This window comes from Micropterus dolomieu, linkage group LG03, assembly GCF_021292245.1.
Source record: "Micropterus dolomieu isolate WLL.071019.BEF.003 ecotype Adirondacks linkage group LG03, ASM2129224v1, whole genome shotgun sequence".
In the NCBI taxonomy this organism is placed as follows: domain Eukaryota; kingdom Metazoa; phylum Chordata; class Actinopteri; order Centrarchiformes; family Centrarchidae; genus Micropterus; species Micropterus dolomieu.
In genome coordinates, this window is record NC_060152.1 from 17,526,299 (window position 1) to 17,553,274 (window position 26,976).

The 26,976-nt window shown below is 38.9% G+C and overlaps 5 protein-coding genes across 16 annotated transcripts in view; 4 read left to right on the forward strand and 1 right to left on the reverse strand.

Moving 5' to 3' along the window:
- si:ch211-269k10.4 (uncharacterized protein LOC100150242 homolog) overlaps nucleotides 1-2,888 on the reverse strand; it is a 4,802-nt gene extending 1,914 nt beyond the window's left edge. Inside the window, exons 1-2 of the mRNA XM_046045759.1 lie at nucleotides 2,785-2,888; nucleotides 1,523-1,699 (exon numbers count right to left, since the gene is read on the reverse strand). Coding sequence (XP_045901715.1) covers nucleotides 1,523-1,690 — 168 coding nt within the window. The 5' untranslated portion in view covers nucleotides 1,691-1,699; nucleotides 2,785-2,888. The remainder of the gene's footprint in view (nucleotides 1-1,522; nucleotides 1,700-2,784) is intronic.
- Nucleotides 2,889-3,205: 317 nt separating this feature from the next.
- Nucleotides 3,206-5,824, forward strand: LOC123968739. Its single transcript, XM_046045664.1, has 7 exons — nucleotides 3,206-3,291; nucleotides 3,370-3,535; nucleotides 3,666-3,770; nucleotides 4,108-4,164; nucleotides 4,914-5,021; nucleotides 5,127-5,243; nucleotides 5,333-5,824. Exons 1-7 carry the CDS (start codon nucleotides 3,212-3,214, stop codon nucleotides 5,360-5,362), a joined length of 663 nt encoding a protein of 220 aa, XP_045901620.1. The 5' UTR covers nucleotides 3,206-3,211; the 3' UTR covers nucleotides 5,363-5,824.
- Nucleotides 5,825-6,921: 1,097 nt separating this feature from the next.
- ptdss1a (phosphatidylserine synthase 1a) lies at nucleotides 6,922-16,082 on the forward strand. Its single transcript, XM_046045669.1, has 13 exons — nucleotides 6,922-7,301; nucleotides 7,839-7,930; nucleotides 8,390-8,434; nucleotides 8,522-8,646; nucleotides 8,767-8,925; nucleotides 9,173-9,324; nucleotides 10,103-10,244; nucleotides 12,927-13,039; nucleotides 13,246-13,311; nucleotides 13,609-13,708; nucleotides 13,962-14,030; nucleotides 14,302-14,368; nucleotides 14,554-16,082. The coding sequence occupies exons 1-13, from the start codon at nucleotides 7,120-7,122 to the stop codon at nucleotides 14,646-14,648; spliced, it is 1,407 nt and encodes a 468-aa protein (XP_045901625.1). The 5' UTR covers nucleotides 6,922-7,119; the 3' UTR covers nucleotides 14,649-16,082.
- An 883-nt stretch (nucleotides 16,083-16,965) lies between these two features.
- On the forward strand, nucleotides 16,966-18,234 carry LOC123968840 (E3 ubiquitin-protein ligase NHLRC1-like). Its single transcript, XM_046045825.1, has one exon. It carries the CDS (start codon nucleotides 16,976-16,978, stop codon nucleotides 18,203-18,205), a length of 1,230 nt encoding a protein of 409 aa, XP_045901781.1. The 5' UTR covers nucleotides 16,966-16,975; the 3' UTR covers nucleotides 18,206-18,234.
- Nucleotides 18,235-18,749: 515 nt separating this feature from the next.
- kif13a (kinesin family member 13A) overlaps nucleotides 18,750-26,976 on the forward strand; it is a 41,073-nt gene continuing 32,846 nt past the window's right edge. For all 12 annotated transcript variants that reach the window (XM_046044611.1, XM_046044613.1, XM_046044619.1 and 9 more), the window contains exons 1-2: nucleotides 18,750-19,069; nucleotides 19,286-19,376. In XM_046044611.1, coding sequence (XP_045900567.1) covers nucleotides 19,015-19,069; nucleotides 19,286-19,376 — 146 coding nt within the window. In that variant the 5' untranslated portion in view covers nucleotides 18,750-19,014. The remainder of the gene's footprint in view (nucleotides 19,070-19,285; nucleotides 19,377-26,976) is intronic.

The window sequence follows — 26,976 nt, forward strand, 5'->3', positions numbered from 1 at the left end:
GTTTACCAAATACAAAGAACTATAAAATTAATAACAAAAATAAATACAATATCCATTAAAATGTTAGTATTACAGTCTACCTGTCTGTTATACTAATATAACAGACTGTTAAACTGTTACACACACACACATATCCTTCACACCCCCACCCCCCACCCAAACAACCATTTCCTGTTGCTGCGGCCCAAATCTGCACAATGGGCACAAGTACTTTTGGACATCCCTCTTCACTGCACCTCTTTTCTGTATGTAATATCTTTACGGTCTAAATATTATTAGACATTATGTCACATAGTCACAGGGAGGAATGCTTAAAAGATTGTGATCACTTTTGACTGGACTTTTCAAATTAAATTTTCATGCATGGTGCAAAGAGGCAATCTATGAGAAAAAAAAAAACACCATCTTATTTCCTTTTTTCTATGACTTTGTGGTATTGTTGCAAGCAATACGCTAACACTCACATGTACTGAATAATACTGTAAAGACCTGATTACAATTACATTAACTGAAGCAGTTAATGCAGGCTGACAGTAGCACAAGTAGACAGTGTTATACAGTAATTGGGGTTACAAAACCTAATTTTAATGCTTTGGAAAAAATAACATGATTTTCTTACAATAAGATGGAGTTAAAGTACAATTAGAGTACAACACCAACACCTAAATTAAGACTTAAAGTCTCAGTAATAGTTTAGGCGCTACAGAGCACTGCATGGCCAAAAAAGAAAAAAAAACAACACAGGAACAGTTTCTACCCACAGGCCATCACTCTGATGCACACAAGTCCAGACACACATTGTGATGAACAATCCTTCTACAATAACCTTGTGACTCTAGCATTTACCTGTAAACTGTTTTCTGTTTACAATTTATTAGTGTTTATTGTTCAATTTTGTAATTCAGTAGCTGTTCACATTGTATGTATTGTATATACTGTATATGTCATATCCCCCTTACCTCATGTTCATGACACCTGGACAAAAGCATTTATTCCAGCCTCCTTTGCACTCTGCTCCGTTACACTATTGTCCTGCTGTCCACAAATGTTATTGTCTTTGTTGATGGTGTGTATGTACATTGTAGTCTGTGTCGGTTTTTTATATTAACATTTATTCATTTAGGCTTTTTATCCAAACTTACAATTGTTATATATGTCAGAGGTTGCACGCCTCTGGAGCAACTGGGGGTTAAGTGTCTTGCACAGGGACACATTGGTGTCTCACAGTGGACTCTCGCACCAAAGCCATGTGTCTTATCCACTTCCCCATCACCACACCCTTATTACTGAGCTGTTTTGTTTAAGCTTGTTCTGTGTATGTACATCAAGAGTAATGGAAGACAGGAGTCTAATTCCGCATATGTGTGCACATACCTGGCCATTATAACTGATTCTGATTGTGATATGACCTTCTCAGAGGCTTTGTTCATTGGCTGTGGCATTAGATTGCATGATACCATACTTAGAAAGAAAGTGTAGGTTTTCTTGTAGCCTGTTTCTTGAGTGTTTTTGTCATTCTTACCCCCAACACAGCAGGTTGTTTCTGCAGCAGGTCATGCAGCGGCCTTTTGTTGTCTGGCAGGAGCTCTAAAGCTTGGTAATGTCGCATCATTGGCGGCTCTCTCCGGTTGGCTCTGAGTAGCTCCTCATCAGTTCCATGGATATCCATGTCAACGTCGGCACAGGCCATGGTGCTTCTCTAATCATGGTGCATATTATGATTTAAAAATCATTATGTGTTCTTACATTTGTACTGTGAATCTTTTCTGATAAAAAAATAGAAATCCTTGTACATTGTAATGCAATGCCATACAACAGTTCTGTAATAAATTGTCAAAATAATTTTGAATTGCTGACATTGTGAGGTTCTACTTCATTTTTGAGACTGCTGTAGTCTTGTTGTGTCTCGATGTCATTAATGTCCACAAGATATTAGAGATAATTAGAAATGTGTTAATAATGCAATATAATACATTATCACCACAAATAACAACTTTTAAAACGACCATGGAACTATTACATACACAAACAATTAAGGAAATCTAAGCACAATGAATAAGGTCATATTTATTGCAGTGCTTTTGCAATGCATTTCAATACGTAGTATACATACATTGTGCAGGGGTTTCTGGTTTACTTATATATGTGGCTGATACCAAATGTGATTTAGTTTTATTTTAGTTGTTCCTTAGCCCCATTTGTTTTTGAATTTATAACAAACTGAAAACTGAAAAACAGTGAAGCTATTGACTTGAAATATGTTTCAGTGTTGAAATGAAGGACTTTACATATGTGATGGTGTTTGCAGATTCGTACATTTATTGTTCAGTGCAAGATCAGTATTTTAGGGACTAGAATTAAGTCTCATTGGCTTTTTCATGATAAATAAATATACAGTTGGGTTTTGCATAAATCAATTCAGTCTTCGTCAAACAAACTAAGTTAAAAAAACAAACAAATTAAATTTTAAAAAAGTCATTCTGTGCAGGTTTCTGAATCCTTCAATGGCCTGCAAGAGACATTACCACAAAAACTTCCAAGCAAAATTAAGCATTGAATCTAAGGTGATGGAAAATACAGCAGCTCCCAACAATTCTCATTCACATTATAATGTTTCTTAGGTGACACTTTTAATATACTTAAAAAACTTCTGATCGATTAGAGCACATACACATCCATACGCTGACTTTAAGCTGCTTGCAAATTCACACTCCCTAATGCAAATGTGTAAAACAAAGCTTTTTTCATTGTAATTCAATAAAGATCTTAGAATGGGATTCTTACCACGTTTGGCTCAAGCAGTAAATATTCAAACTGTGTATCTGTCTCAAAGTGTGCCTCACTCTTCAGGCATGATCTTCACTTCCCCGCAAATACTTTGAAAGATGAGGTCACCTCACGCCTTAACTTCCTCATTCTGCCAGTGGTCTCTACAGAACCATCATGTTCAACCATAAGTTCCTCATTTCCATAAGTTGCATGTTATTGACTACTGGTTTAAAAAAAAACACCAATAAGTTAAAATATTAGGTCCTCACAGTTATAAATGTTTACCAAATCAGTCTGCATGTAAGCATTTCATGGGTGTGTGTGTGTGTGTGTGTGTGTGTGTGTGTGTGTGTGTGTGTGTGTGTGTGTGTGTGTGTGTGTGTGTGTGTGTGAGAGAGAGAGAGAGAGAGAGAGAGAGAGAGAGGAAGACAGAGAGTGGGAGATGAAGACAATTCACTTGCTAGGTCATTTCCTTTTGACAACTCAGAGAATTTCAGAATCAAGATACGAGAAGAAACAAAGGTACAGTGCATTGCAGAAAACCTCAATAACAGGTCATATAAACTGCTTTAACGTTCTTTGCTTTGATCTTGTTCACAGGATGATGAAGAAGACATTTGTATGTGATGAATCAATGTTCATCACCATTCCCATTGGCAGTCTAAAGGATGCTCAAGAGGGTCAACTGATGCCGGAGAAGTTTCAGTGTGTGTACAGAGACTCCTACAAGGTCTTTGTTGTTAAAGGAAAACCTAAACCTCTTGGAGTAAGTTGAATTGTTTCTTACACAGGCAGAGTCATGATCAGAGACTATTTGTAGCTCTATATGCTTAATCTCAATTTACATGCAAAACATGCAGCATTGTAATGCAATATTTTTATCTGTTTTTAATTAGGCAGCCCAAGCCATCGCTGGTGTGTTCATTGTGACTCTAGGTCTGCTTTTTACAGACCTCAATCGCAGGTTCCCCGTCTGGACAGACACTCTACCCAGTATTCTGGTAAATACAATTGCAATAAAATGTAAATCACTCCCATAAGTTACCAGATGTTTCTTTGAAATGTTTGAATTATTAATTAATTCAGGAAAATACAATTCGAAACCAGTTCTTTAGGTATTTAATATGTTATACACTGTTATTGTACAATAGAGAAAAGTACATATACGCCTTTGTTCTTGTACTTCCTTTTCTTGCTGTGACATTTCAATTGCCCTGTATGGGGACAATAATGTTCATCTTATCTTATCTTATTTTATCTTGTATTCTTGTGATATTCTGCAATTTTCAGTTTTGAATTTCTGTGAATAATAATTTAATTGTTTTATCAATATCTTAGTTTGTGGTCTCCGGCATGCTGTCCTATGCTGCTGGAAAATCTCCAAACATGCACGTGGTAAGATACAAATGAAGTTTTTGTACTAAAGTGAAAAATCCAACATTAATAACTAAACATGGTGACATAGCATTGTATAGTATTTCACATGTTTAAGTGTGACAGTGAAGCTTGCCTTCCATTTAGACTTCTAACTTCAAAGTTTGTTTATAAGTTACTTGTAGCCAATAAGTTATTTGTAGCACCAATAAGTGAATGATTATAACTAACAAACATATATTTAGATAATTTGCCAGTTAAAAAAAAATAGCAACATCCATCCATCCATCGTCAACCGCTTATCCTGCGTACAGGGTTGAGGGGGGGCTGGAGCCAATCCCAGCTTACATCGGGCGAAAGGCGTGGTACACCCTGGACAGGTCACCAGTCCTTCGCAGGGCCAAATAGCAACATGTGATTTGAATTATTTTGTACTGAAATCTAAATAATTATGTCTGATAATTTAAAAAAGGCTCATCATAACTTGTCTGATCCTGGTTTGTAAGAAAAGGAATTATTATTATTATTGTTGTTGTTGTTGTTGTTGTTGTTGTTGTTGTTAAGGTTGTTGTTGTTGTTATGATTGTGTTGGTTCCTTTTTATTTTCCGTAATGTCTGCATAATTACTGCTGATCTGTGTCTTTGAGCAAGACACTGAACCCCAACTTGCGATTGAAAGGCAATGTTGGAAAGAATTGTGTCTAATATTGTAGAAAAGTAGTTTCTAAATGTAGTCCATTTGCATTTTTACTGCCTTTTTCACCTTTCAGACAAAGCTGTCATTCTCTGTGAACATCATCAGCTTCTTCTGGTCAGTAGCAGCAGTTACTCTCTGCGCTATTTCTATGTCAAATGACTACAATCACCGCAACCATAAGGTAAAGGAACAGAGCATTTGTCCTTTATTAAGTAATCTCCATGGCTGTCTGAAATACAAAGCAAATGTGTATTCACTCCCACTACTGTCTCAACCTTTTTCATAGGTTCATATGGGAATGAAGGGACTAATTATGACTCTGCTGGTTGTTGAAAAGTTAATAGCGGTATACTTGATCTACTGGTCAAGTAAAGCTATATGCAGACAACATTTCAACTCTTTGGTATGTCACTTTCCTCATACACATAGCAACTACGCATACTGTGAGAGCAACAAGATTATTTGTAACTAATATTGTTGTTTATTTTGCAGCCCATCATACTGCTGAAACAGGCAGACTGAATATACAGGCTTTATTGAGCTCAACAAACCAACGACCAAACACCTATTTACATAGGGTATCAATGCCATATAACACACAAAGAATGTTAAATTAACTATTGTTTTCATTACAGAACAACAACAGATTGCATGTGAATGAGCCACTTCTTGGATATAGATTATTTTGATGATTCTTTGAAAAATCTGAATTATTAAGAGAAAAATACAATCAAGTTGACTGATACAGAACTGTGCTTCTGTACATTTCTATAATTTATCTACGCATCTGTTCTTAGACTTCCTTTTGCTGCTGTGCTTTTTCAATTCCCCTGCATAGTTTATCTTATCTTATCTTGAAGAATGTTGCATTGTATTGTCTCAACTCTTGGAGGTTTAGTTCATATTTTACTTTTGATCTTTTTACTCTGATCTTTGTGAATCGCGTTATGACTTTGTTTAAGGCAAATAAAAATTATTATTTTGTTTATGTTTCATTTGTATTCTTGTGGGCCGACAACACCTTCCTCTACTTTAGAAAATGTCAGATAACAGCTAAAATAATTGACTGGTTTAAAGATTAGTGCAAATGATCCCTCAGAAAGCATATTTGGTAGCCTATCAGTTATTTAAAAAATACATTTTGGTGATCCATTTGCTACAAACTACAAATGAAATATTCTATAGACTTGTAGCCTACAATAATCAAGTGGAAGAAATAGTAAGGGTGTACTACCAAAGAGAACAAGCCACTTTTTAAATTGTGTGTTACAACAAGAATAAATAATTGCCATGAAAACCTAAAATTGTTGGGCAATTTTGTAAACCCAAACCTGTTCTTCAGCTAATTCTATGAAATGTACCCTCAACTCAGGGTAGAGGTTAGTGGTATTCTAGTAGGTACAAAAATGCTTTTGTCGAACTTTTTGCTCATAATTATTATTTTTTATTACCTATTGCCTGTACAGTCACAGTGGGTGACTTTTTTAACCCAGATTCTCAATTTACTAAAATCAGGGAGATTGTGGGTGAAATATTTTCAGATCGCTCAGTGCTTGTTTCCTTAACTACCACAAATAACATGAACATAATTGTGGCGCCCATGGGGGGTGACTTTCTTGCTACATTTGGTGAAAAATGATAGCGACCCCTGCTGTAAGCTAGGGAGTTTTTAGTTTCAGTGATATGTGAAGCCATGAGCGGCCACATGGGGGAGATGAACACACCAAAGCAAGTCAAGTACATGTACCTTTCAGTGAAAGATGAATTCTAGGAAACACATTACTTTGACATTCAAGTAACTGCCCTGTTGTACTAGTTCACAAAACCTGTGGGCTGACCCTGTTTTTTGTTTACATAATAATACAGGAGGTCACAGTGTAACATAGTTCATTCATTTCAGTTCATTAATTAGGTAGATTTAGAAGTCAGCCTCAGTTCAGATGTCAAGCTTTAAAGTCCTTAGATGAAGGTCACGCTAAAAACAGTCCAAGCAGCACATGGTGAAGGAGGGCACGTGAACTCTTCCGCTTCGGGACACTCCCTACAGACATGCACACCAATCACAATCAAAAGTGAACACTTTCTCTATAACTGTCTTCCCTCTTTTAACCTTCTCTCGATCTTTCTGCTCATCTGTCAGTTCAAATCTGTAAGCTGCTAGCTAGCCATGAAATCATTTTATCTTTATTTTAACTATTTCCTGTAACAGTCTGTGTTGGCTGCTGCTGCTGCTCCTTGGCCGTGGCGGATCACTTTCTTCCTGACTGCTGCGTTCATCTATGGCGTCCGTGTACAGCGGATCTCATACCTTGAGCAAGGATGATGTGAATTACAGAATGCATTTCCGAATGATAAACGAGCAGCAGGTGGAAGATATCACCATAGAGTTTTTCTACAGGCCGCACACGATCACGTTGCTGACATGCACGGTGCTCAGTTTGATGTATTTCGCGTTCGCAAGGTAAGTCGTTCGCAGCTAACGTTAGCTTAGTTAGCTAGCGCTCGGCTAACAGGCGCAGTGATGCTGTGAGAGTGCCAGGTACACAGAGGTTAGCTAGCTCTTAGCTACTCTTTAATGCTTTTTTTTCACTAAGAGAAGCTTTACATGCACATAAAAACACTGTAATTACTTTCTTAGTGAGGACTGTCTAACGTTACATTTTGCTGTCATTAATTAATCTTTCACCTAGGCTAATAACAAGAAGTGTTGGGTTATATAACGGTAACGTTAGTCCAGTGATGAACAGTGCCCCGTGCTGACAATGGCTACAACAATGTAACTGGCAAGGAGACTGGTCATAACGTTACATTTAAAGTGTTTATCTGTTTTACAAACCACAATTGTATAACGTAGACTTTAGTTTCTGTTTGCCATTTGAGGCACATACACATCACTACAGTTGTGGAGGCGAAGTGAAGCATAGACTGCTCATAAAATGGGCAGATTAACATATACCACTGTATCACTGGTGTAATGTCTGCTTAACCGTGCCTGCAGAGATGATGGAAATCCTGACAACAATCTCTGGGTGGGGCTCATCCTGGTCATCTCCTTCTTCCTTGTCATCAGTGTTTTGGCATTTCCAAACGGTGAGCGAAAAAGGACACTGTTATTATTTTGTAGCCCTTATTTAAAGTTAGCCTGAAGCTACTTCACAAACAGACATATTAGCACAGTCATTAATAATGACAGCTTTAAGTTACATGTTGAACCTCGATAAGGACCTAAGTATGAGATGAATAAATATAATATAAACACATGTACACAATTTGAAACAGTCTGATGAACAACCTCATTCAGTATGGTATTACCAGTGTAATTTCTGGTCACTATTGTTAGTCTGTTCTCAGAACAGGGATTTTAGCTCCTCAAAGCCACAAATCACATCTACCAGTGGCCACTAGGAAGGAAATGTGCCCAGGGTTATAAGTTGTATATGTGAAACAATAATATAAAGTAAAAAAGACTTGTTTTAATGAGAAACCAATGTCCACTCCATCATTTGTAGATTATATCTTTTGACAGTATCTGTATGTGATTTACTGTAGGTCCATTCACCAGACCACATCCAGCAATATGGCGAATAGTTTTTGGTGAGTATTGCTAAAAGAAAACTGTTTCTTTGCTGTTTGGACCTTTTTAGATTTCACTTCTTAATGCCATGTCTCTCTGCTGTTAAGGTCTGAGTGTCCTCTACTTCCTGTTCCTGGTTTTCATAATTTTCCTCAACTGGCAGCAGGTGAAGCAGCTAATGTATTGGTTAGACCCAAACCTGCGTTATGCCAAGAGAGAGGCAGACATAATGGTGCGTGATGTAGGCTTACTCAGAAACTCATATACAGCTTGATTTGTTACACACCAGATATGTTCAGTACCTGGGGATTAACAATCATTTTAATGAGGCTATCTTTGCTGCTCTCTGCAGGAATATGCTGTAAACTGCCATGTCATCACCTGGGAGAGAATCCTGAGCCATTTTGACATTTTTGCATTCAGCCATTTCTGGGGCTGGGGTATGAAGGCACTGCTAATACGCAGCTATGGCCTCTGCTGGACTATCAGTATTACTTGGGAGCTTACTGAGGTAAGGAAGCACACACCTTATAAGTTTGTCACACACTTACCATCCTGTGGCCTATCACATTCTCTCTGTCTGCCTCTCCATCTTTTTCTCTTTATAATGGAGAAATTCTGAAGTCAATTTAAGGTTGTGATCTGGTGGAAATTGATGGGCTTTGGCCATTCTCAATAATTTGATATAACGTAATATTAAGCTGAGAAGTTCACAGTTTTTCAGACTCTCATAGCCTCCCAATCTCCTGTTCCCATAGCTGTTCTTCATGCATCTGCTGCCTAACTTTGCTGAGTGCTGGTGGGACCAAGTGATTCTCGACATTCTGCTGTGTAATGGTGGAGGCATCTGGCTTGGCATGACTGTCTGCCGCTTTTTGGAGATGAGGACCTACCATTGGGCCAGTATTAAGTATGAACTTTGCATTCTGGAAATTAACTATAACTGTGTTAAAATTGTTTCCAGTTTTGTATTAATCCTAAGTCTGTGTAAACAGTACCAGGTTATTTACAGGTTGTGAAAAGGAAAGTGGGGTTTATAACCCTGATGCATACATTTCATGGGATCAGCCCTAATTCAGTAATAATACATATAATAACATAGTGGCAGTAATACATAATCAACCTTTGTAAGTTACTTTAATTTAAACTGGAACATAAAAATTAGCCCTAAAAGATAATATCACAAGCCAAAGAATTTGTGTAACTGTTCTTCAATCTTTAGCCATTATGCTTTATTATGTTAATTAAAGATTTTTTTATTGTGAGTTCGATATAAGGTAGCTTTACTGTATTTGTCTTCTCAAGTGGTTTTTAATATTTCATTAATAACTATTATCTATGTTATAAATGTGTAATTGTGTGTACTATTTAAGAAAATTATAGTCAAAGTCAGAATAATTAAGGCATGTAAATTCAGATAAATAACCTCTATCTAATACGTTAAATTAGCTCCTACTCTTTTGTAGCATCACTGTAAAGTCAATTCCACTCAAGCAAGCCATTTTATATACCATGGTAGGATGTATAAATTGTTGTTTTGAAATATTATCTCACAAGTTCATCAGGGGACGTGAATAATTAATGTGATGGCATTACTTTCATCTGACTTTGTCTGCTGCACTAACATAATACTTACTGTAAATCTATCTGCAAGTCTTTGTAATCCTCATCCTGCACTTCCCATCCAGGGACATCCACACCACCACAGGCAAGATCAAACGAGCCGTGTTACAGTTCACCCCCGCAAGTTGGACCTACGTACGCTGGCTTGACCCAAAGTCTTCCCTGCAGCGAGTAACGGGCGTCTATCTGTTCATGATCATCTGGCAGGTGGGTCAGTGAGAAATCCTCTTTCACCATCTCATGGTGACTAAGTGCTGACTAGTCGGGGATCATCCGGTGTGCTCTGCGTGCTAAGTCAAGGCTAATCTAATTGCCTTTTCCATTGTTGAAATCTAAAACCTGTCTCACTTCAGTCCATATAATGCACGAGTGTCCTGCTGTCTACACATTAACAGCTTATCCCACAAGAGTGAAAGACAGGCTGGATCACTTGGGAGCAATTTATTATAATGAGAAAACCATGGATGGAGAACTTAACTTAGCTCCGTTGCTCTCTTCGTAAGAGTCACCTATGGCTGCCAAATTTCTAGTCACTTGCTGCTATGGCGATGAAAGCTGCTGTTTCTCTCATTTTTGTGTGGTGATGAAACAACTTTGTCCTCCCCTCTCCCTCACTCAGGCAGTTCCCAAATCTCTTGAGGCTTTAAATAGTAATTACCAGTCTTTGAGAAGTAGTTGAAGAGATGGTCGACGGCTCAGCTCTACTCAGCGTGGTGACAGTTTAGCTGCTCTTCACTGGGTTCAGCCACACAGGCCCTGGGCTAAATGAGTGAATAACATGGCAGCAGGCCTCCGTCTCATTATCTTTCAGTCTGGATGAGAGGGACTTGAACAAAGTGTCCCCCAAAATGAACTGCTGGTATCGTTGCCAATATGTTAATCCAAGTGTGACTTTGATTGTGAGAGAATCTTTGTTTGTTAGAGTCCTAGCCTCTACCCAGAGTGGTTTCAATAAGAGTTACATTTTTGTTAAACAATTCATGTACTGTACTTAGCCCTTGAAAAGTTTTTGAACATGGACAACTGGAATTGCTAGAAAGGCCCAGATTTCATTTCTAAAAATGGGAAGTTATAGCAGGCAACATACTGTGTATTTCTTTCAAAAATGTTGGCTCTGTCTACATGTTTTAACTACAGGCTGAACTGATTAACTTTTTCAGTGCATCTGCCTGCAATAAGGCACTAATTAAAGAGTTTCACTGCCAATAGGCCTTACTCGCCGCACACATTTTGACTCATCGAACACAGATGTAACGGATGCATTCCTTGTAGATGGGTCAGTTCCTGGGCCCTGCTTTTGTGCGAGCAGTCTCACTGGCGTGGCTTACTGGCACATGTTAATGGAACAGAGCTGTCATTACATATTATGTGCGACACCTGTGCTTGTCCTGCTATGACATCAAACTGTTTGCTGTGAGATAAATTTATGGTCCCCCCCATAAAGACTGGTGCATGGTAAAGGACATCATGTGAGACAAAAGTTCATGACAGAAAAAAAGACAATATAAAAAAGTTTGTCTTGCTGAAAAATAACCCAACAACTTTAAGTGTGCAGTATCTTTGTGCATCGTGGCTTATAGTCAACAAGAAACTGGGAAATAATGGTACAGCACATGTAATTCCAGTGGGATTAATCTACAGTGAGATTATCTGTATTGAAATAAAGTCATAAAGAATTCTTCAGTTATTGACACCTATGAGTTGTTTATATTTGCTAGCTTTAGGATAATACAAGCAACAACACTGACCCCAGTGTGTGAGATGTAACCTGAAAGTTGGAATATAGTGTGTTAAAAAATTTGACTCTGTATAAAATATACCACTTTAATCTACAGGCACATTTTAAGTTTTTAATCCTCATGTAAAATGTGTTTACAGTATTTTCACTCAAGACATTTTGACATGTCACAGTAGGAAAAAGCACAGGTATAAATAAAAAAAATGATTGGCTTAATTCCATTTAGTTGCTTCAGATTCAGTTTCAGGATCGTGGCATTGTGCATGCTACTGTGTCATGGCTTGCTGTCTGCTGTAATAAAAAAAAGGCCAATGCAATTAAAGTGTAATGCAGTCCATAAGTAGAAGTGACACAGTTTTCATTTTGGCTCTGTACTCTAGCACACTTGCCATGTGTTATAGTGCTAGCAAACACCAAAGTAAAAAAAAAACAAAACAGAAACAAGCAGCATCACCATGGATAATCATTTTAACTATTAATATGTGCAAAAATTTGGAACCAAACATTAAATATGAATACTTTTTATTTAAGATGATTTATATCTGACCATAGCATTTTGGTCCCCCTTAATTTGGGGACATAATGCTCATAATCCAAGTCTGCTTGAATACTAAGGCTGTCCTGAATGTCATTTTTTGAGCTTCGAAGTTCGATAGTAAATAACAGCAAATAATCAAAGGATAATTGAGTCCTAATAATTATATAAATGTGTTCATTATGTTGTTGTTTGTTTGTTGTAGCCGACAGTTTAATGATTAACTTTAAAATGCAGGCAATTTGACTGTTTGAACTGTAATTAAATTTAGCAACTATAAAGTTAATAAACGCCATAACTGCCACACTTTGATTATCATTACTCAGTTTAAAGTACTCCCACACAGCTGAGGGCTTCATTTTGATGTGAACTGGAGCATTTCGTTCACTGCTATAAGCGGAGGTCAGATGCACGAAAAAAAAACAACTCAATATTCGAATCTCTTAATTGAAAATCGAATGGGTACCCAATGTTCGAATATTCGGGTCCAGCCCCATTGAATACAGAACCAAAACAGGAGAAATGTGTTTCTGTCGTACTTCTCTGTGTTGTATGCAGTAGCCATTATACATGGAAACCTTTATTCTCTTCTGTCTGTCTCCCTCTTTGTCCACAGCTAACAGAGTTGAACACATTCTTCCTCAAGCACATTTTCGTCTTTCCTGCAAGTCATGCTCTTAGCTGGTGTCGGATCCTCTTTGTTGGCATCATCACAGCACCAACAGTGAGGTAAAACACAAAAGTCATTTTTATTAGTAGGGAAATGAAATGATCCCTAGACATGAATAATGCCAGATTTGTTTTGGATATTGTACATTGGTGTATGTTTATATATCTAGTTCCTTGTTTTGGAGATTTGACAGAATTGACGCTAAGGCAAGTAACTGAGTAGAGCTGCAGCTGAAGTTAATTAATGTTTGCTTTATTTGTTTTAGGCAATATTATGCGTACCTTACAGACACACAGTGCAAGAGAGTTGGGACCCAGTGCTGGGTGTTTGGGTAAGTGAAACCTAAATTGTATCGCTGACTGAAGTTGATAATTTTTTGAACTGCAGTGTACCTGTGGTGAGCAATCACATAACCACAAGCAATGAGAGCAGATAAATGAGGTGACTTGTGGGATCTACAAGGGTAATAAATTTCACTAAACCAATGTTAACATGTTCATGTCAGTGAACATAGCACAGCTATCAGGTGAAAGGGCTTATGTGTTTTGAGCTGTTTATTGTCAGTAAAATTGAAAGTTTACTGCAGGTGGATCACGGTTCAAATGTATGTTTTTTCTTTTATTAACAGGGCAATAGCTTTTCTGGAGGCCTTGGCGTGTATTAAATTTGGACAGGACCTGTTCTCAAAAACACAGGTCCTCTATGTGATCCTCTGGCTACTGTGTTTGGTAAGATCAGGATCACGTTACTATTGTACTTCTGTGTCAATATGAATTACTGTGGGCTTCTGCAGTTAGTAATTAGCACATCATGCTTTAAAATACATGAAGTCTTGTGCCTTAACTTTGACACCACCACCCCGTCATTTTTCACATATATCTTTTTGTTTCAGCATAAAAAACATTTAAACATCAAAAACTTTCTGTGCTGTAAGTGATTGATTATGGATTTCCCATGAATCATTACATGATGTGTTTTTAGGCCTTCATTACATTCCTGTGCCTCTATGGAATGGTGTGGTTTGCTGAAAATTATGGTCCAAGAGAAAAGGTATGTTTATTTCTTTAAATATAGTGTTTTATGCCCTGTTAAGTATGTTATATAGTTAATAAAAAATAAAACAAACTTAAATCACTAAACCTGGCAGCTTGAATTTACTGGTTAGTTTATGATCCGGTTGTTTAAAATTTTCCAGAAAAAAATAAAAAATTCCAGACTTATTCCTTTTAAAGATTTCGCTGTAAAGGGTCAGTTAGCTGCTATATGCTCCCTGCCCAGTTAATGGTATGTGTGTAATGTCTGACCTCTTTTTCTTTCACAGAGCCTCTCAGAATGTGAAGATAGTAATTATGCAGACTCTCCTGACTACATGTCAGAAGGATTTAAAGGTACAAGGACTTTACTGTGATCAATAAACTACATATAAATGTCTTGTAAAAGTATACATTAATATTCATTTGTAATCGTGTAATGGGCTTACCCCTAGTGTTTGGGGTGTTGTTTTAGTTACTGTAAATGTGAAAAGTTTAATTGCTTCTTTTATAAACTCAAGTGTTTGACCCTCATGTTTCAGGAGAGACAGAAGTGGACAGCGGCAGCCCTACAACCAGGTGTAGAGGGAAAGGCTTGGGAAAGACCAAATCCATTAACGGCCTGGACAGCCAGTAGGAGTTGGAGACAGAGGCTGGTGGGTGACTCCTGAACTCAGTCCATGGAGCCAGGTGTGAAGGATCACAGGTTGGAAAGGGGGTAAAGATACAACCACTTCCCGGTGTAATTGAGGTGTAGAAAGCCCCCACAAATGGTAGAGGAAGTGGTGAGAGGAGAGACTAAGTGCATGAACAGGTCCATACAGTGTTGTTAGGAGTGCACAGAGGCTTAGACTACAGAGATGCATACTTAAGTGTGTGCTGTAGTCATAAAAAAACTCTTAAACCACTGATCACAGGTTTCTGTATGTGTGAAGAGAGAGATAGAGAGAAAGAATGGTATTTTGTGTTTGTGAGAGACAGAGATGGCAATAAAAACTGCTAATTCTAGATGTGACTGCATGATCAGTGTAGCTGATAAACTATAATTTACAAACATTTATCCTGTGATAAAGTATATCACTGATGGTTAATGTACATTTGACTGGTTTACACCAGCCTTAACGCCAGTATGTTGGTCCAACACATTTCAATGTTAAAAGCCATTATGTGCAATTTATCAAATTAATTGGAGCCTCTATGTTTATAGCACAGAAAGGCTTATTATTAGCGTTTGTCATTGATTGTCTATTTGCATCATAGATGTTCACACTTGTTTTGTGGCCTTGAATGTGGGCAGGATTTCAATGCAAGACAGATTTAGCTTGTTAGGATCATCGACTGAGGTTCGTGTTTGACCTGGAACCAAGCAGAGCACACAGTTTAAGCACTTTTCAGAATGTTTTCTTGCAAATGCTGTACAGTTTGTATTTTGTGAATCATTGTAACCTTGAGTGATTTCACTCTTCTCCATCTGTGGCTGCTATCTTTTTTTTCTTTTGCTGTACTGATAATGAAGGGCAATTCTTCAAATTCCTTTGTTTTATTGTCAAACTTCTTGTTATTGCATTTATTGAATTTGCATGGCTCTGTCAAATCAAGTGTTTTTGTGGGTAAAATGTTATAGGAGTAGTCAACATATGTTTATATAACACTGCACACCAGGACACCAGTAGTGTTATTTTAATGTATTTCACAGTCAATGTAAAATTTTAATTGACCCCTTGTGCCTGTTAGCATGTTTTTATTCACACTTTTTTCAGTTAGTACTAATACTAAATTTGGGCTTTTTGTGTTTGATTTTTCTGTACTTGAGTGCTATACTGGAGGCTTATTTTTAATTGCTCTGTCAGCATCACCTCAGTGCAGATATATCCCCTCATAATCCTCGACAATCCAGACATTGCCCTCTGTGGAGTGGACCAGGCTCCTGTGCTACAGTAGACACTATAAATAGTACATTGTCTCTGGATTTAGATGTCATTTGCCAAAATTCTGTTGAGAATGATCTGTGCTGTTCTTTTTCACTGTGAAATAATGAAACATATTAAACTGTTTTACATTTCCTCTTAAACTGTTTGTGAGTTATTATTTGAGGTATTTGCCCTTTTTTGAAATACAGAAACAACAGCCTTTTAACAATAAATGGCTTCATTAAAGACATTATTTTTGTTTAGTTATGATATTCATTTAAGTAGGAGGCTTTTTGAGTAACAAGAGAAAGGAAATCATGAACGACCTTGCTTGACCCCTGAAGAGTGCCCTGCTGCAGCAAAGGAGTGCCGGATTGGCTGACTGAAGCACTGCCTGTCTGGTATCCAATTGCACTCAGTCTGCACACCATGAATCTCAGACTGAAATAGCTGTCTCATGTCAACCTATAACAAGATGTTTTTCAAGGTACGGCTGGGTGAACAGTAAAAACTGACGTATTGTCCTAAACATGAACAGTAGTAGCAGAGGTATATCTAGAAATTGTGTCTGCTGAAAGAAAAATCCTTGAGTTGTCAGCAGCTGTCACCCTGCAGTGAGTATTAAGGTAGACTGTAACAGTTTGTTGCAGATCCTGGTTTTGAATCCAGCCAAATACCTTTTCTGTTTTAATACTACATATTAAATAATGAATTGCTTTATTTCTCTGCTATTCTGCTGTTTGTGTTCAAAACAAAGGTCTATAACAAACCTGCGTGGTGTATTTGTAAATTGATTGTAAGTTGATTTCCAAAGGAGGGCAGCAGAGAGCTTCACTGTTGTGCAAAATGTCACGTGACCCTTTCGGCCTAAAGCACAGGACATGAGTGTGTTGACAAAAATGTTGCAGTGCTCTGCTTTCATTGCCCTCCTTCATTCTCTCCATCTCACTTAAATTACAAGTCTTTCTTTTTTTGGTTTCCTGAACCTCCTGCAGCCTGCACCAGTTGAGCGAACAGTCTCAGTAGGCATAAAGAACATCAGGATATTTCAATTATGGACAAGAATCCTGGTTCCCTGACTCCAGAGGGGATTCTGAGAGAGATTCAGATCAATTTATTGGAGTGTAAAGTCTGCTTCGAGAAGTTCAGCACTCAGCAGAGGCAGCACAGACCACAGAACCTTTCCTGTGGCCATGTACTCTGTCTGGAATGCATCACCGCTCTGTCCCACCCTCTCCTGAGGAAGCTGGAGTGCCCGTTCTGTCGACAGCTGTGCAGTGTTGACAGCACATCCCACTGCCAGGTTCTTAGTGACCTGCAGGAGCTGCTGTTGTCTTGGAGTCCCACATCATCTACTCCTACTCACAGGGCAAAGGGAGGCCTTGGCTTGGCTGCAGGTCTGACATCTACAGCTTTGCACCTTGACAAAACCTTTGGCGGGTGGGGGACTCTCGTCAACCCCACTGGGATAGCCGTTTTGGGGTGTTCAGGGACAATAGTGGTGGTGCACGATGGAGAGAAGAGGGTTGTGGTGTTCAGTCCACAGGGCAAGAAGCTGCACAGTTTTGGGCGAAGAGGACTAGCCAGTGGAGAGATCTGTTACCCATTGGATGTGGCGGTGACTCTCTGTGGTTACGTGGTGGTGACTGATGCAGGGGATAAAGCTGTAAAGGTTTTTACATCCAGGGGGAACCATGTAGTGACGGTGAAAGAATCCTTCCAGATGCCCTGGGGTGTGGATACAGACAGCTGTGGCCACATCCTGGTCTCAGACGTCCAGGCCGGCACGCTGTCCCAGGTCAAAGTGGACTATACTCACGGTCTCATTCTGGAGCATCAAACAGCCTTTTCAGGCCTCCAGCATCCAAAAGCGGTGGCCTGCTGTCATGTGACTGGGAACACTGCAGTGATGGAGCATCTACCTGGTGACTCATATCCACCAGGGAGGCACCAACACACAAGACTGAGAGTGCTAACAAAAGACTTCCACCTACTTTGTCAGACAGACAGTTTTAGCCTGACCCTGCAGTCCACAGTGAGGCTGAACATGTCAGGTGTGGCCTTTGACAGAGATGGAGATGTGATTGTGATTGACTCCAATCAGGGAATGATTTGGAGTTTGGGGAAGCTCCAGAATGGCCCAGCCCTGACTCCTCTTGTCGGAGACCACCTTATCCGTCCAGTTGGACTGGTGTCACTGAACAACATGGTGGTCATTCTGGACAGTGGAAACCATACAGTGAAGATTTATTCTGCTAAATCTGTAGCTAGAACAATGATATAGCTCATGTTTGAACAGGCCTAGATGTGAAATGTAGATTATCATATTATTATGATGAATATTATGAGATTACTATTTATAAATATAAGTTAAATTTTGTTGTATGAGGCAATGTTTTTAGAGAGACCATCAGTCATACAATCTTATGTTTTTGTCGTGTTATTGTCCCAGCTTTTAAAAAAATAAAATAGTTTCACTTACTAATACATAGTACAGTGTTTAATTTATTATTATTAATAATAAGGGCGATCTAATATTGACTATAAATAATAATAAAAAAAAAAGCAATTCACTTGGTGTGTGAGTGTGTCAGAGAGAGTGAGAATCTATGTTTTATGACTTTTTAAAATTACTTTTTATTTCTGCTGTTTATTCTTCCTTCCAAACTGTCTTAAAATAATGCTTATCTTGGGTTCTTGTCAATCAGCTTGTCACACGGCCTCACATTTCTCGTCCACTGGTCCCCCGCCCCCATAAGCGGTGCGTAAATCCTTTCCCCCTCTGTGGCACAGCCGTCTCCAGTCTGCCAGAGGAAAGCAGTCGTGCTCCCAGTGGAAGATGGCGGTGGGGATGCTGTCTGGGACTGGAGCAGAGTGCTGGATTTGTACAAAAAGAGAGCCCGGATGGATATAAGGGGGGAAATGAACATATTCCAATCTCTTCTCCTCGAGGTCTGGACTCTTTTGGGGTTGTTTTAACTAAAGCCGCTGCCCTTTATTTTTGGCAGAAATCCGGGCTTCTTGTCGGGGTTCACAGACTATTACACGGATAGCTCGGCACATAGACAGGGTGGGAGTGAAAAGTGGACGAAAATGTCGGATACAAAGGTAAAAGTTGCAGTGAGAGTTCGGCCCATGAACCGCAGGGGTAAGTGTTATAACAATGGTTTCTATTTGCAAACTCGCATTTCTGTCATGCTACGTTATCATAAAGTTTTGATTTCTTCGCCATTGCTGATCTCAGCTTGAGTTAGGAGCATGAAGTCAGACTTGAGTACAGTTTGAAGACGGTCAAAGTAGCTAGAATTTTACTTTTCACACCCCCGCATTCTGCTTTACTTTCCCAACAAATGTCTCTCTGCAGAAATTGAACTGAATACAAAATGTGTCGTGGATATGGAGGACAACCAAACAGTTCTACACCCACCACCATCAAATACAAAAGGAGAGAACAGGTAAACAAAGCTGAAATACTGCCAACTATATTTGCAAATGATAGGCATGCTATATTATAACGAGCCATACAATGCAGTTAGCTTGTTGTTGTGGCATATTTTGCCTTACTGTAGTTAGTCTGGGTGCAATAGAGTACAAAAGTCTTCGTACTACACATATGGGGGCTCTGGGTGTTTTTGGAAATATCTATAAGAGCAGAAAAGTGCAGACTGCACTCTCAGTGTAATAACTTTATACCACCATGGTTGTAACACACTAACAATAACATTCAAGCTTAGCATATGACTATCTGTGCAATGAGCTCCTGCAACACTAGTCTGAACTGAAGTCAGATCATCAGATGATCACATGATCCTGATCCACAGTAATGAGGATTTAACTTGCCTGACAAACGTTTATCTTGAATTCAAAACATTTTTTTTACATAAATGACCGTAAATAAATGTAGTAGCCAATCAGGATAACTTCACTGCTGCTGCTGCTGCTGCTGAGGACATGATGTCTGTCACCCACCTGCTTGCAACATGATATTATGTTATGCAATTCATGTGAACTTTGCAATGCAAATCACCGCAGCATAATACTACATATACATATAATATAATACCCTTATATTATGCATAATGGGGGGGGGGGGCAGATTTATGTCGATCCTCTGGGTATCGCCATAAATCTCCATTCAGAACTGATTTCACTTATATAGCATTTACAGTGGTGTGACATGACACTGTGTTACTGGCCTGGTCTTTTTATGGTTGAAAGTGAGAAAAGACTGGGACAAAAGGAAAACTGAGCATCCTCTAATGTTTCACACTCTGCATATTGAAGGTCAGCAAAAAAAAGAATAAGCTGCAGTTTGTGCTGGCTTGTGATCGGACATGCTTTCAGAATAATGGACTCACATAGCATGTAGGCTAATGATGGCTGTACACTTGTGAAGTCTTTGAAATGTCATGACTGTTAAGATCGGTCCGTTTTCACAATTTTGTGCTTGGTTCATTTGCTCTCCTCTGCTGTTGACGTCACACATGATTAAACAGCTGACCTGATTACCCACAAGCACAAATAAACCTAAAAGGATGCTCATTTTGCAAAACAAATCCAGGATTCTTTTTTTTTTATTATTACCATTTGATTTATCCCTCAAAATAGGTTATTTAGGATGATTTTGAATGAACAACTCTCTGCAGTTAAAGTCCACAGTGTAAAAATTAAGGCTTCTGAAGTAAACATACCATAGTCACAGGCTTTCTCATGGCCCACATCCAGGCTTGTTAAAGTGTAACACTTTCTCTGCTGTTCCACGTAACCACCAGTAAGCATTAAATGGTAATGAGCAGCATCAGCAGTAGCTCAGGTCCACACATTAACCTGTATTTAAGGCAATTATGAGAACAGAAATTGCCACACAATGGTGGCATTCCAGGCAATTAAACAAATCACGCTCAAAGAAACATATGTGGAACAGGATGCATGAGGAGAACAAAAAGCTGTCGTGGGTGAGAGGTCAGAGGAATGACAGTAAGTGTAGATACAGAGTGACTACTGCTGGAGTATTTTCTCAGTTAAGTGAGAAGAATTTGGATCTGATGCTACCTGTTGCCATGTTGTTGAGTGAGACACATTTCACATTGCCATTCAGGGGAAGTTTTTATATCTGATTTAGATGTTGTATCAGTAGCACAGAAATTCCTTTCTTGGACTTAGACATGATGGATTCACTTTCACTCTAGCTGGGTTTATCCACGGTCTATTTTTATTCTGCCAAACCTATTTTCAAAATGAAAGCAATTTTATTTATTTGTGATTTCTAAGGTACTACATTCTGAGTGACCATGGCCTTGAACAGTTTTGATTCAGTTTGGTTTTATTATGTCACATTTCTTTTCTATAGTGTAGTCCAAGCATATAATTACTTGTTAACATTTCAGTGCTAGTGCTCTGTATGTGTGTGTTTTAGGTCTCTGTGTTTAGGCTGCCATGGTTTTCTCAAACCATATAATTTTCCTCTTGGTTGCTTGTGGTGCCGCAGAAAGGGATACCCTGATTGCTAAGACTTTGCCTTGTTTTGAGGACACCTGTTTCTGTGTGTTGGAAATGCGTCAGATTTAGTGGGTATTAGCATGCCAAATATGCCTGAAGGCCTAAGACCATGGGAACCTTTTCTCTCTCATGGGATGCTCAGACACAGCCTCAGACAAAAAATAACAGTAATAGATATTTTTATGTAGACATATCTGAAATAAAGTGAACTCTTGTTTATTGCTTAGGCTATAGATTTTGAAATATTGGATTTAACAATGGAAAGACATGATGTAACATTGTTTGGATTTCAGTGAAACTGTTTGCCCCACTAGATTTCCTCAATATCTCAAAATACTAAATGTGACTTCAGTCTGATGAAATACAGAAATAAAGTCTCCTTCGGGTTGAACTTTGAGCTGACAATGTTCCAAATTGTGTCTGAATTTTAATCTGGTTTTGCAGAGACCACACAGCACCATGAAAACATGTAGACTTAAGTCACCTAAAGAATTTGAAGAAATATAAGGGATTTTCTTTGATGGCTAAGCTTCGTTCTTTGCACCACTGAGCATTATGGCAACACTCGTGACCCATACCCACCTCTCCTATTTCCCTGAGAAATGAAAAGTAATCTCAGTGGTGGGCATATGAAACATGGATTGTGATTTCAGGGCGACAGGTTACATTTCCTAAGTTTTTTCTTTCATCTGCCTGTTAAGTTGGCACAAAGGGCATATTTGAAATGGGAAACTGGGAAAGTAGTTTTGTTTTCACGCGCCAGTCGGCTCTCCTTTGGGGTTTAGACACAATGGAGGGGAGGGTGGAGAGGCAGAGAAATACCTGAGGCTGCTGTCTGCACAGGGGATGAGTATCATGACAAGAAAATACCCTTCGACTCACACATAATGGGTTCATATTACATCTGTCATGCCACAGCATGTCCAACAATTGAGTACAGGGTCATTCAGTCTTTTTGTAACCTTCTTTATGTAACCCCACCCTCTTATATTTAAGTCTAAATACACAGAGAAAACCTAACCACAACAAACTTTTTTAGAAAAGCGGACTGAAGTCTGATTTATCCTATTTTTAAGGATCAAAATGTAACTTTCTTACACTCCATGCAGTAGCTTGGCAGTCCAGAATTTCAGCATGACCAGTGGAAGTATGTCTTTATCTGATAATGTTTGTGACCAAGCTTGTAATTCCCACTTTAATCTCTTCCGTATCACTAATGGTTAGACGAGCTCAATTGTGTTTATCTCCACTTGACTGACTTATCGTGCTTATTTGGATAGTGTAATCTGAATTGTGTGGAGAGAAGCTACACTTAGAAAGACATCCACCAGAAGGGTGCTACATGTTCTGTGCTCCCTCATCTTTCAATTATGTTGGACACATATTTTTTCAGAGATAGCTGAATGGTTAGGTCCTCCAAAACTATTTTCTCACAACCTAAGAGGTAATAGAAGTTACTGAAAATGCTACTGTTGAAAAAAAATAGTAAATACGCTAACTCACTTTTTGTCAGACAATAAGATGAGAAGATCGATACCACTCTTATATCTGTAAAAATATGAAGCTACAGCCGGTAGCTTGTGACCTTAGCTTAGCATAAAGACTGAAAACAGGGGAAAACCGCTAGCCAGCCACAGTCTAAATGTAAAACAAGAGAGAGAGAGAGAAAGAGGGAGCGAGCGAGGAGGTGCTGCACGAATATGTGCTCCGCAATACAGCCCCTCATTTAAATATGATTTTAAATACACCTTGTAAAGAAATTTGAAAATCAATACGTGGCGGTCAGTTTTGATAATTATCCAAATTATAGGCTAATTATGAGAAACACTGCTTTCACTACCACTCCCCTTCACCCCCAAACAAAGCTGTCACACGTTACTCCCCAACACTGGTTACAAAACATATATGAGAGTGGTGTCAGTCTTGTCATGTAACTCTGCTAGAAAGTAAAAGGGCATATTTTCCAAAATATCGAACTGTTCCTTTAAATTTGATTGCACTCTACTGCTGTCCCTGGTGACTGCCGGAGCCAACCCAGTGTGGTCAACATGTGTTTTGTTAAGCCCTTTGCAGTTAGCCTCTAATGCTGTCTGTTTGTTTGTTAGCCCATTATGATCCATAGATGTCAAAGACACAAAAAGGTGTTGAGTAGACATGACAGTCTCCTATGTTGTTGACGTTTTGGAGGTTGGTCACATTTTCTCCCAAGCGTCATCATGTGTTCTAAAACAAGCCTTTACTGAATGACTAGGCAGCCTTGTCTAATGGCTGCCCTCAGGAATGTTTCCTTTGTCTTTCCATTTCGCTCCCTACGTGCCAATAATCAACATTTCCATTCAGGAAGATGTTCTCAGATTTGGTCTAAATTACACACCATCAGCCCAACTTTTCTCTCCAATGCTTTATTCATGTGCGCTATTAGGAGAAAGTGTTCTGAGTTGATGATAAAGCGATTGTACTCTCTCGAGGACTGTTCCCTGTTTGTGTAGAGGGTGGGACATTGTTTACATCTTGATCCGGAATTGAGAAAAGATGGCGTCCTCCCTCTTTGTGAAGCCTGTGCCTCATTAATCTCAGATGTGGCTTCTCATTCTGCGAGCAACCTATGTAAAAATCCACTCTCAGACATTTTTACCATAACGATTTTGGTTTTCCTTCTTGCATGATTCTCTCAGATGAGGCCTTTTTGAAGTTTTGAAACTGGCATGTTGTGTTAACATGAATTAAATTTCATGGTGAGATAGTTTTATTTTGGACTCACTTTCAGTTTCATTCAGGGGAAGTGGAGACAGTCAACATGAACAAAAGCTTTAAAAACACATTTAACTTGTCTCTGTCTGGAAACGAATATTCTGCTCATTAGATATTCTCATTATGTTAATGCATGCAATTAACATAAAAATCTATTTGGCATTTTCTCTTTGCAATAAATTACTTTTGTGATATGTTTTGCACTTTATGTGCATCCTTGTTCCGGCTTTTGTTGTCTATTGTCCTTAGCAGCCACACAGCACATGTATTCAGATAAATGACATCTAGCAAGCAGACAGGGTCAAAGGAGGTGTGTCCTGGTAGTAAATGTGTCACTTCATTTCCCCTGGAGAGGAAACCTTACCACATTAAACAAATTGATGAACTTCACCTCTTTTTAGTTTGTTTATTGCCTTTGAAACTAACCAGATTTAAGTCTTTAGAGCAGATGGGGTCAGTATACCTCTCTGTGTTTTAGCATACACACACACACTTGACTTGGTCCACTGCCTGCTTACCCAGCTTGTCACAGTGGTATCAGAAATACCGGAGAGGATTAAATTAGACCATGCCTGCATCATATGTTGTGTTGTTAACATTTGTTATGGAAACTTAGAGGTCCACACAGAAGTTGGTATGAGCATCATGTGCGCTGCTGATGGCAGTGTTATTCATTAAGACTTCTTTTGAGGACCTGAGCTTGGTTTCATATGGGAACTTTGACTCATGGGGCTGGTCGGTTGTCTCGCCTCCATGTTTACCACTGTTGCTTAGTGACAGCGGTTGCCAAGATACAGACACATTGTGCAGTTATGTCGATTACCTAATGAGTGATATCCCCCAGCCTCCTCAGATATTTTCAAGATTATTTTTTGCATTTATAACAATGATTCAAGGTCTTGTTTCAAAAATGCTTAACTAGTTGTTGAATATAACATGTAATTTACTCAAGTAGTCAAGTATTTTGAGGTACTTGTACTTTACGTGGGTATTTCCATTTTAGTCTACTTAATACCGTCAAGAGGGAAATATTAAATTGTTTACTCCGCTTTGTTTTGCTGAAGTGTTATTTTACACAAAACTTTTATAAATTCTAGACATTGTTGAAGACTAAATCAGTGGTTCCAAACCTTTTGGGCTTGTGACCTGTTACAAAAAAGCTGCATCTAGTTGTGGCCCTTTGTCACATTACACGGTGCTTTCCATTTGACATGGGAAGTCAGAATTTCAGAGTTCAAAGTCAGAAATTTCAAAGGGAACGCCCCCTTAAGTTGGATTTCTGACTTGGAAGGTCGGGAGAAGCGCTCTACCCCGACTTTGTGATCCCAGATGGCTGCTCCGAGTATCAACAGTTGGTGAAAGTTGTAGTTTATACTGTTTATTAGCACTTCTGTCTCTCATATAATTTTTTGTACACAAAGTGCTGTCCAACTGCTGTCTGTGGATGTGTTGCTACAGTGTTTAGTATGAGTAAATACCGCACAGTGTGTTTTTTTTTTATCAACCAGCGTAACAATGGTTAACAGGGCTAGTTGTAAAGAACGGCTGGCTGAGCGAGGTTTCCCGACTAACTGGAACGCCGTCAATTCGGGTGTGAAATGGAATACACCAACAGATGTGTATGAATTGTTAGGTCTTCCATCGAAGATACTTTTTTCCTATGTTTTCAGTGGTATATAAAGACCTGACATAATGAACCGTTATGTTTTTATTACCTTAGAATGAGCCATTTCTTTCTACATACACCGCGGGTCCCCTTACGTGGATGTCACCATGTTGCACCGCCATGTTTCTACAATAGCCCAAACGGAGCACATTTCTTCACTACGTTGATGTACGAAGAAAAAGAAGTTACTTTAGTAGTAGTAGTCAACTAGTTTATTAAGAAATAATAAAAGAAGAGACATTTGGACAAATGGAGGATGACACATAGCTTAGCACTTGGGACATAAAGAAGTATACAGAACTTTGATTCGTGCCAAATCACATATTGCATTATACATATTTTGCAAACATGTAATTTGTAATATGGGTATAATGGTTAATTTGCTGTCCATGTAGAGTGACCTAGATGTCTGCGTGTTGTTTATACACTCTGATAATGCTAATCCAACACATCTTTGTAGTAGCATCCATGTTAATTCCAGATTCCGACTTAAAAGCACATGAACACACACTGTCGGAAAAACAACTCCACAGATAAGTGTATGTGGTCCAACCCCTAGGTTGGGTAGGCACCACAGGACAAAACTATCTAACTGTATATAAAGTAGTTAAAACTAGCTCCACCTCCACCAGCTACAACAGTAATAAGCTGCTTAAACATTAATTTATATAATTTTTTATTATTTAACCTTTATTTAACCAGGTGAGATTGAGATTAAAATCTCTTTTGCAAGAGAGACCGTCTCGGGTTACGTATGTAACCCTGGTTCCCCGAGAAGGGGAACGAGACACTGCGTCGGTTACGACACTATGGGAACGCCTCTAGGCGTAGCAGGTCTGAACGTGAATGAAATCACTCCAATCCTATTGGCTTGTTGCTAGAACGGTAAGGTGTGACGGAATAACCGGAGGAGTATAAAGCACACCTGTACACACTCATCATTAGCTTAAACTATGAAGCAGGCGCTTCAGGCGGGGAGAGAGGTGCAGATGGTATTACGCTGGACGCAGCCGCCAGGAGACCCAACACTCGTTGAAAGTGTTAATAGTGATGGCGTGGCCTAACTTCACCCCTTTCACGGCAGCCAATATGGTGTCGACACGTGCCGGAGACAATTGTGCCCGCATCGTTGTCGAATC

What these genes read in the sequence shown, in the direction of transcription:
- LOC123968840 (XM_046045825.1), top strand. Translation starts at nt 16,976, where the DNA reads ATGGACAAGAATCCTGGTTCCCTGACTCCAGAGGGGATTCTGAGAGAG.
- LOC123968739 (XM_046045664.1), top strand. Translation starts at nt 3,212, where the DNA reads ATGAAGACAATTCACTTGCTAGGTCATTTCCTTTTGACAACTCAGAGA. An exon ending in GAAAACCTAAACCTCTTGGA is followed by an intron (nt 3,536 to 3,665) that starts GTAAGTTGAATT and finishes GTTTTTAATTAG; the next exon opens with GCAGCCCAAGCCATCGCTGG. An exon ending in ACAATCACCGCAACCATAAG is followed by an intron (nt 5,022 to 5,126) that starts GTAAAGGAACAG and finishes CCTTTTTCATAG; the next exon opens with GTTCATATGGGAATGAAGGG.
- ptdss1a (XM_046045669.1), top strand. Translation starts at nt 7,120, where the DNA reads ATGGCGTCCGTGTACAGCGGATCTCATACCTTGAGCAAGGATGATGTG. An exon ending in TGTTTTGGCATTTCCAAACG is followed by an intron (nt 7,931 to 8,389) that starts GTGAGCGAAAAA and finishes GATTTACTGTAG; the next exon opens with GTCCATTCACCAGACCACAT. An exon ending in AGAGAGAGGCAGACATAATG is followed by an intron (nt 8,647 to 8,766) that starts GTGCGTGATGTA and finishes TGCTCTCTGCAG; the next exon opens with GAATATGCTGTAAACTGCCA.